General features: G+C 46.1%; 2 protein-coding genes and 1 long non-coding RNA gene across 3 annotated transcripts in view; 2 read left to right on the forward strand and 1 right to left on the reverse strand.

Moving 5' to 3' along the window:
* The window catches only part of LOC310670718 (macrophage mannose receptor 1-like), a 225,773-nt gene that overhangs the window by 173,902 nt on the left and 33,846 nt on the right, over positions 1–18,025 (reverse strand). The gene's annotated exons all lie outside the window — the stretch shown is intronic.
* On the forward strand, positions 7,035–13,538 carry LOC310672927 (vomeronasal type-2 receptor 26-like; the record flags this gene model as incomplete). The annotated part of the gene is made up of 4 exons (XM_083430611.1): positions 7,035–7,177; positions 9,648–9,878; positions 12,110–12,236; positions 12,646–13,538. Exons 1-4 carry the CDS (start codon positions 7,148–7,150, stop codon positions 13,536–13,538), a joined length of 1,281 nt encoding a protein of 426 aa, XP_083286737.1. The 5' UTR covers positions 7,035–7,147.
* LOC310671216 lies at positions 16,642–17,798 on the forward strand. Its single transcript, XR_014507904.1, has 2 exons — positions 16,642–16,756; positions 16,951–17,798. It is a non-coding gene; the product is annotated as an uncharacterized lncRNA (long non-coding RNA).

The following is an 18,025-nucleotide window of genomic DNA, read 5'->3' on the forward strand; positions in this document are numbered from 1 at the left end:
ACTAAGCCGCTTCTGGCGAAACCAGAGCAGCACACGGAAACGCAGTTTACCTTCCCGCCAGAGTGGTACCTATTTATCTACTTGCACTTTGATGTTCTTTTGAACTGCTAGGTTGGCAGGAGCTGGGACCGAGCAACGGGAGCTCACCCCGTTGCAGGGATTCGAACCGCCAACCTTTTGATTGGCAAGCCCAAGCGGCACAGTGGTTTAACCCACAGTGCCACCCGCGTCCCTAATTGTATGGTAGAAACAGCAAAACAAAAACAAAGTGATTTGGAATAGTGGAGTGATTTGGAATAGTGGAGTTAGCAGTGTTAGCAACAGTGTTAGAAAATGAGATATGAAAGCTAGGGGAAATGGCACCTTAAACCTAGGTTATGGGTGCAACAACAGAATGTCTAGGCGCACATTTTTATAACAAGAATACAGAGCTGAAAATGAATGAATTGCAGCTATAGTATTCCATTCATTTTTCACAGGGTCTGGTCCTTCCTCTGCCCACCCCACTAATATTCTTAAGAGGGTCTCTCTTCCAGTCTTCAGAGAGAAACTGGAAGTGGGGAGGCAGAAAAAGGTCCTCCTTTCCTTCCACTCTGCAGTTTTAATCTGAAACCTTAGGCGCTGCACTGTGCCCAGAGCTCAGAAACTGCTCACGCTAATGAAATTCCCTGTCGCAAAATGCACCTAGAACAATGGGAGTTTTGAACACTGCCATGCAGTGAACCTTATTAAATATACAGGAGATTTTGCAAGTGTTTTCAACTGTAATTTCAGCCACCTCAATCTATAGATGAAGTAATCTCCAGCAAGATTTTAAAAGCAACTTCCCAGATCTGAAGCTAGCTCAGTAGTGAAATTATCATTATAACACCTCATTTGATACTGAAAGACAGACAGTTGCTTGTGCTATTGGCTGGAGGGCTTGCTTGAGAGCAGCATTTTCCAACTACAGTGGTACCTCAGGTTAAGAACTTAATTCCTTCTTAGAGGTCCGTTCTTAACCTGAAACTGTTCTTAACCTGAAGCACCACTTTAGCTAATGGGGCCTCGTGCTGCTGCTGCCGCCGCGCTGCTGCTGCACGATTTCTGTTCTCATCCTGAAGCAAAGTTCTTAACCCAAGGTAATATTTCTGGGTTAGCAGAGTCTGTAACCTGAAGCATATGTAACCCATGGCTGAGTGGGATCTGAACCTGAGCCTAACTAGTTCAGCCCTAACCACTATACCAAAATGTGCTAGGATTTTTATCCACCCAAGCTGCTCAGTAGTAGTTCTATGTTGTTTATATCATGTGAGTGTCTGAGAGTGTGAGACAGGAAGTCTCAGTACTGTTGGAGTATTGTTGGAGAGTTTAGTTTCACTTCTGCGTGTTATGTTGTTCTGTACTGGTGCTGAGAGAGCACAGACATGCTGATGGATTCTTTGTATATAGACTGTTATTAAAGTAGTTTTAGAACTGCGATTGACTCTTTCTTCTGCTATGAGATGCCAGAAGACGAGCGTGCTCCTCTGAGTAGGGAGGGCTCGCTTATAACCAGTCTCTCTGGACTGAGGAAGATTTACAGCCAGAGGGTGACCACCAGAGAGATGCCCCAGTGTCTTGAGGAAGGTGGTGGCCTTCCCAGGCGTTTTCCCAACAAAATGGACTCAGTATAATGATGGTTTTCCCACTCCAGTACAATGTTTCTGAGGAAATACTGTGCATGATTCTAGGCATACAGTTCCTACTGTACTTCTCCCATGTTATCCTGCTGTGCTGTTAATCCTAAAATCCCAATGGTGCTTCCAAAAAGAATTACATGAAACCATGAGCAATAAATGGGGGCACTAATAAAATCAAAACTGACAATTCCTGGGATTCAGAGGTAGCATCAGTAGAGTCCTCACAACAAAATCCAAATATTTCTACTGGTTATCAATGCATATCTGCAGGTGTGTGTGTGTGTGTGTGTGTGTGTGTGTGTTATATGCAGACAATTTAACACACATTTATTGACTAGAGGATGGAAATCTCATGTCATCTATTTTGCTGCAGAGTATACGATCGAAGGTACTGGCACATCCTGCCTTTCTTGTTTGCCATTCACGAGATCAGTAGGAACCCCAGGCTCCTACCTAACATCACCCTGGGCTACAACCTCTACGAGAACTATTTTCATGAAATAACGACTTATGAAGCTGTGCTAGACCTGCTGTCTGGTGGGCAGAAGAATGTTCCAAACTACATCTGTGAAAAACAGAATACGCAACTGGCCGTTCTAGAAGGAGGCGACTCTGCTATTTCCAACCTGATTTCAACCATTCTGAGCATTTATAAAATCCCACAGGTATGAATTGGGGGAATGTAGGTGGGTTGGGGGCAGAGCCAATTTTCATATTACAGTTTCTCTCCACCGGTTGCATCAGACTGTATGTAAAAATGCGTCTTTTTGGCCGGGTTTCCCCAGACCCATAAGTTGGTACTCTGTACTCCCCACTTTTAAATCACCCTCTTCCAGCCCAGTTGAGAAAACAAGGTCCGGAGTGTTTTGCCTAGAATATACACACACACACACCCAAATGTTGTTGGCAGCATCCCTAATACACTTCTTCTGCATTTGCAGTCAGAATGCAGAAAAGCAACGAGAGAAATACGCGTGTAGAATTATGTCTGAAGGCGCACAACGCAGTGTGACTTCAAATGAAACTATGGCTGGAACATCAGGGCTTAGATTGAAACGTTTTAAAAGTAAGCCATGCTGGAAATAGACATACGTGGTACTGAGCAAATGCCAATTTTTCCACCAGGCTGCAGAGCAGAAAGAGAGAGGAAGGAAGCAGGGTTATTCTGTCGTTGCTGCTCAGAGCTGCCTTTGGCGTTTTTCGGCAACTGTCACCTTGCAGCAGTCATTCAATCAAGCTCCTTGGCACTGTCTCCACCCCATGATCACTTTAAGAACTACCGTATTTTTCGCTCCATGGACGCACTTTTTCCCTCCTAAAAAGTAAGGGGAAGTGTGAGTGCGTCTTATGGAGCGAATGGCGCTGCGCAGAGAGGTAGAGATGTGCAGCGCCCCTTCAGCAAAGCGGGAGGAGGAACGGAGCCTCTTCTGTTCCTCCTCCCGCTTCGCTGAAGGGGCGCTGCGCAGAGAGAGAGAAGTGTGCAGCGCCCCTTCAGCAACTCACCTGTCCTGGAAGCCGGAGGAGGAACAGAAGTGTTATGCACTGAAGTTCTCGCCCTGGCCACCAGGAGTATTGTGTATGTAGTTTTCACTCAGGTCCACGTCAGTTATTTTAGGCGGGAAACCCTGGGTTGTTGTTGCTACATTGTCGACAGCCGGCTGCCTATAAAAGCAGGCCGGCTGAGCTGTTTGCTGTTCAGTTCTGTCCAGCTTACAAATAAAGAGCTGCTTTGGAGGAATCGCTGTGTCGTCTGCTATGTTCGCCCACAACATAACAAGAAGGGTCTCCTTCTGTTCCTTCTCCAGCTTCTCTGAAGGGGCGCTGCGCAGTTCTCCCTCTCAGAGAGGGAGCGACGTGCCTGTCTTGGCTTCTGCCTTACCCATAAGCAGCCTCTTCGGGAAGGGGGAGCCTTCATCCCGCTGCCCTGAAGAGGCTTGGCGCGGTTATCCCAGAAGCCAGATCCCTCTTGCTGCTCTGGCTTCTGGGATTCAGAATAATTTTTTCTTGTTTTCCTCTTCCCACAACTAGGTGCGCCTTATGGTCTGGTACGTCTTTTGGAGCGAAAAATACGGTACCTAAGCATTAGATGGTGAAAAGCTAGTTTGCCTCTTATAAACTTTCTGTAAACACTTTGATTTTGACTTTGCGTTCAGAGGCCCAATTCCTTGGACTCCATCTGCGCTCGAGAGTTTAAATAACATTACTTGGCAAAAAAATAAATCAGATGTCACAGCACATATGTAGCCTTATTACAAATATTGCAAAGGAAGTAGTTTTTCAAACACTGAAGACGGCTCCAACTACTTACATCCTTCTATATACTTTCGAGCCATGCGTGCTTTCAGTTACTGTACTTTTCAAACCAAACTTCTCCATATCGCTTTGTTGATCACTTTAAACAACATAATACCGTATCAAGGCCTGAGCGATGTATCAATACATTGCCTGAAAGTTAAAACCGTCAACTTCTGTACTTCTTCTTTCTGTCGCGTACACATTCACACAGAAACGTTAGCCCTCCAGTTACCTAACCTTGTCTCTTCTTAGGCGTTTGTGGAGATGCAGCCATTAAGGTCAACTCACTCACGCACAAAAGAAAACGTCATAAGATGCCTCCCATGTGACCAGAATTAACCAATCACACTTGCTGCGGAACATTCCAGAATCAAGCACACAGCAGTGCATTTAGGCACTCCCCATTTCAGTAACTTAAATCACTGTACTTATATACTCCCTAACTTCCCTGATTTCACTTATGCTTCCCTTTTGGAGCAACAGAGGCAGAGCTAGGAAGCAAGGAAAGCAGAAACTCCCCTCGCGCCAGCGCTCCCTTCCCCTCGAGGAAATGGCAGCTCTGTTGCTGTCAACCGTGGAGCCAAGTGGCAGGAACCTCTTGGCTGCTCCAAGCAGATAGCAAGGAGAGACACGGGGCATTTGTGGGGTGTGCATCAACCTGGGGGGCCTTCAAATATTTTATTGGAGGCCCCCAAAGGGCCCCTAGGAGTTGGAACCAATGGAGCCTACACAGGTGAATACAATTAGGCTAATGGACACTCATAATAGGGCCTTTCTGAGGATTCATAGATATCACAGAATTGTAGAGATGGAAGGGACCCCAAGGGTCATCTAGTCCAACCCCCTACATTGCAGGAATCCTGCCCACAGCCATCCCTGGGTAGACTTGAACCACCACACCTCTGTGTTAACAGCCAGATGCATTGACCCATTGTGCCACAGGAATATATTTACTGCATTCAGTACTTCCTAAGGTGAAGGAGGACCCACGCCTCACGTAGTCTTTAAGCAGGCCGTGAAGAAATTTGTTGTTGTTTAGTCGTTTAGTCGTGTCCGTCTCTTTGTGACCCCATGGACCAGAGAACGCCAGGCACTCCCGTCTTCCACTGCCTCCCACAGTTTGGTCAATGTTTAATGGAAGGGTGTAGCCTCTCCCATCTTCACACACTCTGAGAGCTGGCTGAATGGGAGATATGATAGCCATCTTCCAGTATCTAAAGAACTCTGCATGGAGGAACAAGTTTGTTTTCTCCTGCTCCGCTCCGTACAGTAGGACACGAAGCAATGTTGTTTAGTCGTGTCCGACTCTTCATGACCCCATGGACCAGAGCACGCCAGGCACTCCTGTCTTCCACTGCCTCCCGCAGTTTGGTCAGACTCATGCTGGTAGCTTCGAGAACACTGTCCAACCATCTCGTCCTCTCTCGTCCCTTTCTCCTTGTGCCCTCCATCTTTCCCAGCATCAGGGTCTTTTCCAGGAGTCTTCTCTTCTCATGAGGTGGCCAAAGTCTTGGAGCCTCAGCTTCAGGATCTGTCCTTCCAGTGAGCACTCAGGGCTGATTTCCTTCAGAATGGAGAGGTTTGATCTTCTTGCAGTCCATGGGACTCTCAAGAGTCTCCTCCAGCACCATAATTCAAAAGCATCAATTCTTCGGCAATCAGCCTTCTTTATGGTCCAGCTCTCACTTCCATTCATCACTACTGGGAAAACCATAGGTTTTACTATACGGACCTTTGTTGGCAAGGTGATGTCTCTACTTTTTAAGATGCTGTCTAGGTTTGTCATTGCTTTTCTCCCAGGAAGCAGGCATCTTTTAATTTCGTGACTGCAGCCTTTCAGTTGTAGTATACATTGGGATCATAACCTGGGCAAATTTTCATAATTGATGCTTTATTTTATTTTCTTTGTTGGCGTTCAGGGTCACTGTTGTTGTTCTAAGTGCATCTTTGAAATGGTTCCATGCTGTAAAGTGGTACCTCAGGTTAAGTACTTAATTCGTTCCGGAGGTCCGTACTTAACCTGAAACTGTTCTTAACCTGAAGCACCACTTTAGCTAATGGGGGCTCCTGCTGCCGCCGCACTGCCGGAGCACAATTTCTGTTCTCATCCTGAAGCAAATTCTTAACCTGAAGCACTATTTCTGGGTTAGCGGAGTTTGTAGCCTGAAGCGTATGTAACCTGAGGTACCACTGTATTTCGCTTTGTGCATTTAGCTGACATAGTGAACTGTTGTGTGGGACATCTGCTGAAAAAGCAGGTAATAAATCTTTTAACTAAAAATAAATAAATTTGGCCTCTCAACCAATCGTAATGACGAATATTTTCCTAGTTATTAATCTAATATAAACTAATATGTATTAGTTAATACATATTTGTGCTGAAAACAAACAAAAAACCAAACTCTTCTTTTCTCTTCTAGGTCAGCTTTGGTTTTGCTAGTCGTGAATCTGCTGATAAAACTCAGTTCCCTTTCCTCTATCGGATGGTCCCAAAACAAGAACCTCCTCACCTGGCTGTGGTCAAATTGCTCCTGCATTTCAAATGGACGTGGATCGGTCTCATTGCACCAGACAATGACAGTGGAGAAAAGTTCATGAGGACCTTCACAGCTGTGGTCACAAAGAATGATATTTGTGTGGCCTTCTCAGAAAGCATCGCAGAAACTGTGCCTTACTATAATGTAAAGCACCTGGTTTCATTTTCCATGCAGCAACAAATCAATGTAGTTGTCTACCACGCAGAGTTTCAATCTACTTTAATTCTAATGACATTTCTTATAAAGATTGAAAAGAAACTTAAAACAATGGGGAAAGTTTGGGTCATGACAGCTTTGCAGGATCTCAGTATGAGTGAAGCATCTCAATATGACCCCCAGCGCGTCCCTGCAACCTTGTCCTTCTTAGTCCAGACGAAAAAGAGGGCAAAATATGAAACATTTGACCCACACAACCTTGAAATCCATCAGTTTGCGTGGATGGAATTTAGATGCTCCATGTCAAAGAATTCTGAGCGAGTCCGGAGAAGATGTAGAAAGAGAGGTGAACTGGGGACCCTGCCACAAGACCTAAATGAGAGAATCCTGTCTCAAGACAGCTACAGTATTTACAACACTATCCAAACCTTGGCAAGTGTCCTGAGTGCTGTATACTCATCCAAGCCAAGCCAGAAGGCAACGGTGGGAAGGGGCAAGATGGACCTTCAAAGACCACAACCGTGGCAGGTATGATCCTTTCTCTCACAGCTACTCATTCTTGAACGTTAAGTCAGTACAGTGGTACCTCGGGTTAAGAACTTAATTTGTTCTGGAGGTCCGTTCTTAACCTGAAACTGTTCTTAACCTTAACTTTAGCTAATGGGGCCTCCCGCTGCCACCGTGCTGCCGCCATGCGATTTCTGTTCTCATCCTGAAGCAAAGTTCTTAACCCCAAGGTACTATTTCTGGGTTAGCGAAGTCTGTAACCTGAAGTGTCTGTAACCTGAAGCATCTGTAACCCAAGGTACCACTGCAATTAAATTCTGGTTGGGGAAATACCCAGGGTGGGCACGGAAGTGATGTTTCGAACTCACTTCTGAGGTCTGTTGTCGAAGGCAGCTTCCCGCCCCCCCCCTTTACATATACAGTGGTACCTCGGGTTACATACGCTTCAGGTTACAGACTCCGCTAACCCAGAAATAATACCTCAGGTTAAGAACTTTGCTTCAGGATGAGAACAGAAATCGGACGGCATAGTGGGAGGCCCCATTAGCTAAAGTGGTGCTTCAAGTTAAGAACAGTTTCAGGTTAAGAACGGACCTCCAGAACAAATTAAGTACGTAACCAGAGGTACCACTGTATACAACTTGTAAAGGTAAAAAGCTAAAGGACCCCTGGACGGTTACGTCCAGTCAAAGGCGACCATGGGGTTGCGGTGCTCATCTCACTTTCAGGCCGACGGAGCCGGTGTTTGTCCACAGACAGCTTTCCGGGTCATGTGGCCAGCAAAACTAAACTGCTTCTGGCGCAAGGGAACACCATGACGGATTTATTACGAGGTTGCTTAATTCTGAATTTTGCAAAGTGGGCTGTTTTTAATTTGAAATGGGGTTTGCTTTTTTTGAGACGCAGATGTGGTGATTTTGTTTACCGTATTTTTCGCCCTATAGGACGCACTTTTCCCCCTCCAAAAATGAAGGGGAAATGTGTGTGCATCCTATGGGGCGAATGCAGGCTTCGCGCACCTCTCCGCAAGCAGCGGGAGCCCAGTGCTGGGCTCCCGCTGCTTGCGGAGAGTTGCCTGCATGCTGAAGCCTGCACGTGCTAAGCTCAGCGCGTCCAGGCTTCGTGGACCTCTCAGCAAGCAGCGGGAGCCAGTGCTGGGCTCCCACGGCTTGCAGAGAGCTGCCTGTTTGGGGGCTGGGGTCGGGGGAAGCTCGGGTTTCCCCTGCCCCAGCCCCGTGCTTGGGGGGAAAATAATTTTTTTCCCTTTATTTCCCCCCCAAAAAACTAGGTGCGCCTTATGGGACAGTGCGTCCTATAGGGCGGAAAATACGGTATTTTGTAATCCCCCTGTTGGATTAGTACTTGCATGCAAGGGAGCGGGGTCTGTGGTCGAGGGCAGCTCCCCCCCCTTTACATATATACAACTTGTAAAGGTAAAAAGGCATTGCTGGCCCCAACTGTGGAGGCAAATCTAGCTAGCGGCCATGAAAGAGCTGCCAGCAGTTGTACTATTGGAGCAAATAACACCTGAGGGGGCATGGCGTTTGATGGGACACTAAAGTGGCCCTGATCCGGATCGAGGGCATGTTGCAGATCGAGACCCCACAGCTGCTTTTTACTCCAAAATAAAATTGCCTGGCTGAAGCACACTTTTTAAAACAGAGCGGAGCAATGCGTACATCGCTCCCAACTGCCTAATCAGGATGCAAAATGAAGCTTGTATTTGATTTATGGCTACATTTGTGTCACACTTCTCCTCTGAGGAGACCAAAAAGGAGCACATGGCTCTCCCCCCCCCCCCCCATTGTATCCTGACTGCAAGGTGGTGACTGACCTGAGGTCACCCAGTGAGCTTCATGGCAGAGCTGGAATTTGAACCCTGGTCTTCCTAATCCTATACCAACACCATAATTATTACACCAAACTTGCTTTCATTAATGGGTCTAAAGAAGAACCAGAAATAGACACACTTCGCCTCCAAATAATAGCTGCTGCCACAGCTGAGTCTTTGAGGGACTGCACCATTGGAAACTCAGGGACGCGGGTGGCGCTGTGGGTTAAAGCCTCAGTGCCTAGGGCTTGCAGATCGAAAGGTCGGCGGTTTGAATCCCCGCGGCGGGGTGAGCTCCCGTCATTCGGTCCCAGCTCCTGCCTACCTAGCAGTTCGAAAGCACCCCTAAGTGCAAGTAGATAAATAGGGGCCGCTTACCAGCGGGAAGGTAAACGGCGTTTCCGTGTGCTGTGCTGGCTCGCCAGATGCAGCTTTGTCACGCTGGCCAAGTGACCTGGAAGTGTCTGCGGACAGCGCTGGCCCCCGGCCTCTTGAGTGAGATGGGTGCACAACCCTAGAGTCTGTCAAGACTGGTCCGTACGGGCAGGGGTACCTTTACCTTTTACCATTGGAAACTGGAGTTCCAAGCGAGCAAGGCTCACGTACGCAACTTTGTTCCTCGTTTCCTAATCATGTGTGTGTTTTCCTGTACCATTTTAGCTGCACTCTTTCCTAAGAAACCTCCACCTTTACAACTTTTCCATGGACGGAGCTTATTGGGATGAGAATGGGGAGCTGGCAGATGACTTTGACATTGTCAACTGGGTGGCGTTTCCCAATAATTCCCTTGTTGGGTTGAAAGTTGGGAGTGTAGAGAGACCAGCATCTCCAGAGAAAATCAAGTTTGCCATTGACCAGAATGCCATTGTGTGGCCCAGGTGGTTCAAACAGGTAGGGGAAATAATCAGTTTCACCTTACTCTCTTTTTTAGCTCAGACCAGGCAGTCCTATGGTCCTGGCAAGTCAGGAGCAAATTCACACTTCCATAGCATATGCTGCAATCCTAATTCCCCTATATGACTCATCTCCACAAACCTTAATGTATTTTGCTTGATGCTTTAGAATCGTATAATCATAGAATTGTAAGGTTGGAAGGGACCTTCAAGGGTTATTTAGCCCAACCAACTGTGGGAATCGCGGCTAAACCATCCATGACAGATGGCCTTTCAATCTCTGCTTGAAAACCATCAAGGAAGGAGAGTCCACAACCTCTAATGGGAGTCTGTCCAACAGCTCTTATCATCAGAAAGTCCTTAATGAAGTTTGGTCGCAATCTGCTTTCTTGTGACATGAATCCATTGGTTCAAGTCCTACCCTCTGGAGCAGGAGAAAATAATCAAAGAGAAGAACAACTACCAGACTTTTAGAAGACATCTGAAGGCAGCCCTGTTTAGGGAAGCTTTTAACATTTAGCAGACCACTGTATTTTAATATTTTGTTGGTAGTCGCCCAGAGTGTCTGGGGAAACCCAGCCAGATGGGCGGGGTATAAATAAATTATTATTATTATTATTATTATTATTATTATTATTATTATTATTATCATCCATGTGACAGTGTTAGGATATTTCCGTTCCACCTTAAAAGGGAGCAGGCTTTGTGAGTCACAGAGTCTGCGTATTTCCTGTTCACAGGAAGTTTATGTTGTGTCTTTGCTTTCGTTTCTCTCTCTGTGCCAGAGACACTGAAGCAGGCAGTCATGTTTTCTCTTTGTTCTGACCAACGCTGAATAAAGTTGTAAATATGCATCTTTCGCTGTGTGCATTATCTGCTGATAGAGCGTGCATTGGCTCTGGAATGTGGCAAGCTATTCCTGGAGCTCGTGTCGCTAATTGCTGATACTGCGTGTCTACGGGAGATCGATGGACGTCCGGAGATGACGTGGAGTCACGATGGACTTTGTCTCCCTGGCAGTATCCCAACAGACAGCCCTTGAGATAGCTGAAGATGGCTCTCATATCTCCTCTCTTTCTCCTCTTTTCCTGGCTAAGCATACCCAACTCCTTCAATCGTTACTCACAAGGCTTGGTTTCCAGGCCCTTGATCATCTTGGTTGCATATATTCCAATTGGTGAATATCCTTATTAAATTGTGGTACCCAGAACTGGACACAGTACTCCAGCTGTGGTCCGAGCAAGGCAGAATAGAGTGGTCCTTTTCAGTGCTTGTTTTCTCAGGGGGTACTCAAGGGTACGCAGTACTGGCATATCTATATCTATCTATCTATCTATCTATCATCTATCATCTATCATCTATCATCTATCTATCTATCTATCTATCATCTATCTATCTATCATCTATCTATCTATCTATCTATCTATCTATCATCTATCTCTCCCCCCCCCCCCGTGGTTAAAAAGTGTGGTACTTACTTTAATAACTTAATGGTGAGTACAGGGACATATTTTTCTAGGAAAAAAAGCACTGGTTCTATTCCTTCCCTAGCTCTAAACACTATACTTCTCTTGATGAAGCCTAGAATCACATTAGCTTTTTTTTTTTTTTGTTGCAGCATCACAGTGTAGACTCATATTAAGCATGTAGTCTACTAAGACCCCTAGATCCTTTTCACACATAATACTGGTAAGCCAGGTGTCCTCCATCTTATATTTGTGCAGCTGCTTATTACTGCCCAAGTGTAGAACGCTACACTTGTTGAACAACAATGAGCCCAGAACAGAACCCTATAGCATCCCACCTGTCGCGTTTGTCCAGGAAGACAAGGAACCATTAATGAGCACTCGTTGGGTTCAGTCAGTCAACCAGCTACAAATCCACCTAACAGATACTTTATCCAGCCCACATTTTACCAGCATGTCTTCAAAAATATAATGGAGGATATGTCAAAAGCTTTATTGAAATCAAGATAGACTATGTCCACAGCATTCCCCTAATCCACCAAGCTTGTAACTCTATTGAAAAAAGAAATGAGATTCATCTGGCATGACTTGTTTTTTAGAAACCCATTCTGGGTCTTAGTAATCACAGCATCCTTTTCTAAGTGCTCAGAGACAGACGGTTTCATTACCTGCTCCAGGACCTTTCCGTGTATCTATGTCAAGCTCACTGGTTGGTAGTTACCTGGTCTTCTCCCCCTTCCCCCTTTTGTCTCATTTTGGTTAGAACATGCCTCTGTCAAGGTGTACCAAAAGCTGTCATCCAGGATATGCCAAGGCGATTAAGGAAGGACAGCCAGTCTGCTGCTATGATTGTGTTCAATGTATGGAAAGGACAATCTCAATTCAGGAAGGTAAATTACCCTAAAAGGAAAAAGGATATTGAAAAGAGTGAGTCACTTTTTCAGAGTTCAAAATCTCATTCAAATTCCAGGCATTGGTACCTATGGAGGGAGGTCTTCCCCTATTAAAGGAGTTCAATGGATTATGCTGGCCCTTAATACTTTTATTCTGACCCCAGACTTTAGCCCAAAATTGCTTCATGGCAAACCTACAACGACTAAATACAGTAATCAGATAAGAATCACAGAATAATACGGGTGGTGCTGTGGGTCCCTCGGCCAGTAAAGCGAGATGAGCATGCAACCCCAAAGTCTCCCACTACTGGGTCCCTTTACCCTTTACCTTTATGGAGTAGACTATGGAATATCATGGCAATAATATTTATATTGGCAGCACTGAAGTCACTCTTGTGTTTTTCAGATGCAAAGCATTGCAACAAATGTCCAGATGATCAGAATTCCAATCTACACAGAGATCAGTGTATCCCCAAGACTATACATTATTTGTCCTATGAAGAACCTCTGGGGATCATCCTGGCTTCTTTCGCCCTGTTTTTGTCCCTCGCCACTGGTTTTCTTTTGGGAATCTTCATTAAATACTTTGACACCCCAATAGTCAAGGCCAACAACCGGGACCTCACCTACTTGCTCCTCGTCTCCCTCCTGCTCTCCTTCTTGTCCTCCTTCTTATTCATCGGTCGGCCCCAGAAGTGGACCTGCCTTCTCCGACAAACTGCCTTCAGCATCATCTTCTCCCTGGCCGTGTCTTCCCTGTTGGCAAAGACCATCACGGTGGTGGTGGCATTTATGGCCACAAAGCCAGGGAGCCAGATGAGGAAATGGCTGGGCAAGAGCTTGGCCAACTGCCTGGTCTTGTCTTTTTCCAGTGTCCAAGGGGGCATCTGCATGGTCTGGCTGGGAATGTCTCCCCCCTTCCCAGACTCCGACATGCACTCCCAGCCTGGGCAGATCATTCTGCAATGTAACGAAGGCTCTGTTGCCATGTTTTCTTCTGCCCTTGGCTACATGGGCTTTCTGGCGGCCGTCTGCTTCACGGTGGCTTTCCTAGCCAGGAAGCTGCCTGGGGCCTTCAACGAAGCCCAGCTGATCACCTTCAGCATGCTGGTGTTTTGCAGTGTTTGGGTGTCCTTTGTGCCAGCCTACCTGAGCACCAAGGGGAAATATATGGTAGCCGTGCAGGTCTTCTCTATCTTGGCCTCCAGTTCGGGGTTACTGGGTTGCATCTTCATGCCCAAGTCCTACATTATCGTCCTGAGGCCAGATCTGAATAAAAAGGAGCATCTGATGGTGTGATGTAAAGATGGTTTCTAATATTAGTACATTTTTCATAGGACGGCATTAATAAAATCAATATACATGCCTGCAGCATTCATTCCCTGGCTACTTCTTTCCTTCACGTGAATCAGAAAGGAAACTGGTCTCTAATGGCAATGGGATGGTCGGAGCCCTTTTCTTTTAAATATAGACATTCCCACTTTATTCCTATCTGAATCCAAGTAGAATCATGTTAACATTATTGGGTTCTATTTAACTAATGCACCTATGTTTTCACCAGACCCATTTTGCAAGGTCTGATTTCAGGGTGGAAATAAACGTGCCGCTAAGGAGATTGCTACAGCAATCCTAGTACAGTGGTGCCTCGCAAGACGAAAAGAATCCGTTCCGCGAGTCTCTTCGTCTTGCGGTTTTTTTCGTCTTGCGAAGCAAGCCCGTTAGCGGCTTAGCGGCTTAGCGCTATTAGCGGTTTAGCGGCTATTAGCGGCTATTAAAGGCTTAAGGGATTCGCGGATTAGCTGCTAAAAGGCTATTAGCGGCTTAGCGGGCTTAGTGGATCAGCTGTTAAGCGGCTTAGCGATCAGCTGTTAAGCGGCTTAGCAATCAGCTGTTAAGCGGCTTAGCGGCTTGGGGAAAAGGGGGGGGAGGGAAAAAAACCTCACAGGAACTTGCAAGACATTTTCGTCTTGCGAAGCAAGCCCATAGCAAATTCGTTTTGCGAAGCACCTCCAAAACGGAAAACCCTTTCGTCTAGCGGGTTTTCCGTCTTGCGAGGCATTCGTCTTGCGGGGCACCACTGTATTTCTCCTTGGATGTCACAGACTGGTTGGCTGTGAGGTAATAGTTGCAGGTCCCAGCTTGGGAAGGAGGCTCAGAGCCTGGGGATTAGGGGTGAGACGATGATGAGTGGTCAGAGGGAGAAGACTGTGGGGAGGTGTCAGAAGCTGAAGAGGGAAACAGGGCTTAGTGAGCAGGGAGGAGTCTGTAGCAGAGAGCAATCCAGAAAGAGGCAGAAGCTGAAGCAGGAGAGGAGGGAGGCAGAGATGAGTTCAGCTGGTGAAGAAGCATGGGTGTCTACCCTTCCTGCTCCCCACTGGTTTCCCAGAACCAGGAGAGGCATGAAGAGAGCAGAGGGGAAGTTAGCTTCATGCAGGCACAGTCTCAGATTGCTTGAGTTGGCTTGGGCAATTGTAGGGAGGTCTCCACAACTGCCTTACTGGGGCAAGACCTGCTGGAGAAGAGTTGCTGCACTTTCTTCTTCTTCTTTGGCGATCACTTGTAGCCAAGTAAGATTGTCTTCCATAAACACGGGTTTAACAATGAGTCCGTAAGTGACTGTAGAGGCCAATTCTGGATCCACATGTCCTTCCTTAGTGGGGACATTGGTTTCCGGGTGGGAGTTGATCACGGTGTGGATTTGCCAAGCGTGCCTTCCTCCTAGCACGTTTCTCCCTTGTGTCCTGAGTTCGAGTGTCTTCAAAGCCCATGGCACCTTTGGTAAAGGCTGTTCTCCAACTGGAGCGCTCACAGGCCAGTGTTTCCCAGTTGTCAGTGTTTATACTACATTTTTTTAGATTTGCCTTGAGACAGTCTTTAAACCTCTTTTGTTGACCACCAGCATCACGCTTTCCATTTTTAAGTTCGGAATAGAGTAGTTGCTTTGGAAGATGATCATCAGGCATCCGCACAACATGACCAGTCCAACGAAGTTGATGTTGAAGAATAATTGTTTCGACACTGGTGATCTTTGCTTCTTCCAATACACTGATATTAGTTCACCTGTCTTCCCAAGTGATGTGTAAAATTTTTCAGAGACACCGTTGATGGAATCTTTCGAAGAGTTGGAGATGTCGTTTATAAGTGGTCCATGATGATCCAGCAAGTGGGAGTTGCTGTGCACATTACACCTGTCACTCCTGTGCAGATAAAGAGCTAACTGCGGCTGATAAAGAGTTAACTCCAGCTTGCTCAGTGTTCTTTCCTGCTGGCTCACTCCTCTCATTGCCTGATGGAAATAGCTGACCTCTCCTCACCCTGAGTGCTGCTCTGGGATTTCTCCCGATCCTGCAGAGCTGATCTGGGAAAGGCCAGTTGTGGTAGCAGGACTCCTTGCAGTGACTCCCCCTAGCACAGCTATTTACTTGAATGCAGCCCTCAGAAATTAGAGTACAGTGGTGCCTCGCAAGACGAAAAGAATCCGTTCCGCGAGTCTCTTCATCTTGCGGTTTTTTTCGTCTTGCGAAGCAAGCCCATTAGCGGCTTAGCGGGCTTAGCGGATCAGCTGATAAGCGGCTTAGCGGATCAGCTGATAAGAGGCTTAGCAGATCAGCTGTTAAGCGGCTTAGCGGATCAGCTGATAAGCGGCTTAGCGGCTTGGGAAAAAGGGGGGGAAAGGGAAAAAAACCCCGCAGGAACTCACAAGACATTTTCGTCTTGCGAAGCAAGCCCATTGGAAATTTGTTTTGCGAAGCACCTCCAAAACGGAAAACTCTTTCGTCTAGCGGGTTTTCCGTCTTGCGAGGCATTCGTCTTGCGGGGCACCACTGTATATTTGTTTTATTTATTGTTATTTATTTTAACAGTTTCTACTCTGCTTATTTTTACAAGGAGACTTATTTACAAACCATAATAAATGCAGAATAAAACAGACACGATCCTTTAAAAGTGTTGAGGAATATGTGGCTTCCTGTTTCCAGCGGTGGGAAATGGCTGACTCCCACAAGACCGGACCCCAGCCGTGCTGATAATTCAGGGCTGATGTGGGAGTAATTAGCCCTGGCAGCCTCCCCACGGGGAGGACTGTCTCAAAGACCTGCGGATTGTCCAAGATTGCCGGTGTGCATTAAGGTGCAGCCAGCAGGACACTGGGTCAAAGAGCACGGTCACAGCGGGCACTCTCCGATGTCACGCCCATAGCCAGGAGCATCTGTTTGGGAAAAGAAATAGATTTGAAAAACAAACAGGCATGGTTTGAACCAGTGGCATAGCGTGGGGGGTGCAGGGGGGGCCGGGCGCATCGGGCGCAACATCTGGGGGTTAGGGTTAGGGGGCGCAAATCCACGGGTTAGGGGGCGCAAATTACTTGCCTTGCCCCGGGTGCTGACAACCCACGCTACGCCACTGGTTTGAACCGAAGCAGCTGGGGGCAAAAACCCTGCAGAATGTACAGTCTCTGGTGTATGAGCTCGGACTTCAGAGATATTCTTATCATGGTGTGTGGATTGCGGAGGTCTTTGGTATGTTTCTTCTTCTTCTTCTTCTTCTTCTTCTTCTTCTTCTTCTTCTTCTTCTTCTTCTTCTTCTTCCTTAATATCAACAATTGGTTCCTCATGCCAAACCTCATTAAGAACGTAATTGCTTTTTTAAAGAAATGAATGCAGATGGACTTTTATTTACAATTGGGACTCATGCGCAACTTTTTTTTTTAAAGACTTGGAATGCTTGTTAAAGACAGGAGAACAAAAGATAAAATGGCGCTCCCATACTACGCAGTTCCAGAAAATTTGAAATCCTTCCCTGATTAAGAGAAACAGGAATTTATTGCTGGTTGACTGCAATGGTTTGAGACAATATTTTGGACAATATACAGTGCAGCTGTTTGCAGAAGATTTTTTCCATTATGAGCGAGAAAAAAGGCTAAATGGATGTCTAGCAGCCCCCCTCTAGGGCCCGGAGGGGGGACTGGGTGGTTTCCAGGAAGGCTGATCGATCGCCAAATGACTGATATATTGCAATACAGCAAACAGTTTGCCTAATAACTACAAAGAGCAATTCAATAAGGTGGAAGATACTGTATTTCTAAATCTTAAAAGGAAGGTTTCGACAACAGCTGGACGGGAAAGTTTAATGATTTGGGAGTTGCAAAGATATTAAACCTCAGAGAGCTGGATAATAGCCTGGATTGGAATGGAGCCAGATGAAGCAGCACTAATAAAAAAATAGTTGAAAAGGTACATTACACAAACAAATCTGTACTCGACGGACGAAAAGTTATCTGTTTTCTGACATGATTGAGGATCGCAAAGCCAGAGACAAAGAAGTTTGGAAAAATAAAATCGAGATGTGGAAATATGGAAGTACCAACAAGAGGCAGGACTGAAATTTGGACATGCTTCAAGGTTCAGACTATGGGAAGCCATAAAATCAAAAATTACAATTCGGAAGATAATTTGACCTTTTTTATTTGATTTTTATTTTATTTTTATTGGATTATGATTTGATATGTTAATTGGATGTCTTTTATTGGAAAATTAATAAACGCTCTAACAAAAAAAAAAATGTTGAGGAATTTGCAGTGGGGCCACAGATGGTGACAGGAATATGTGGGGAGGGCCAGATGGACGCAGGTGCTGCCTAAAGTGCCCAGGTTCCATGCTGTGAATGCCACTAAAGGCACAGAACCTTAAACGGGTACCTGGAATAAAGGTCGCTGGAGACTCTGGTTGCATTTTATGCTATATATAGCTTTATTTGCACAAAGGTACAACCTAGGCATAAGATGGAAG

This window comes from Podarcis tiliguerta, assembly GCF_965153285.1.
Source record: "Podarcis tiliguerta genome assembly, chromosome: 2".
Lineage (NCBI taxonomy): Eukaryota > Metazoa > Chordata > Lepidosauria > Squamata > Lacertidae > Podarcis > Podarcis tiliguerta.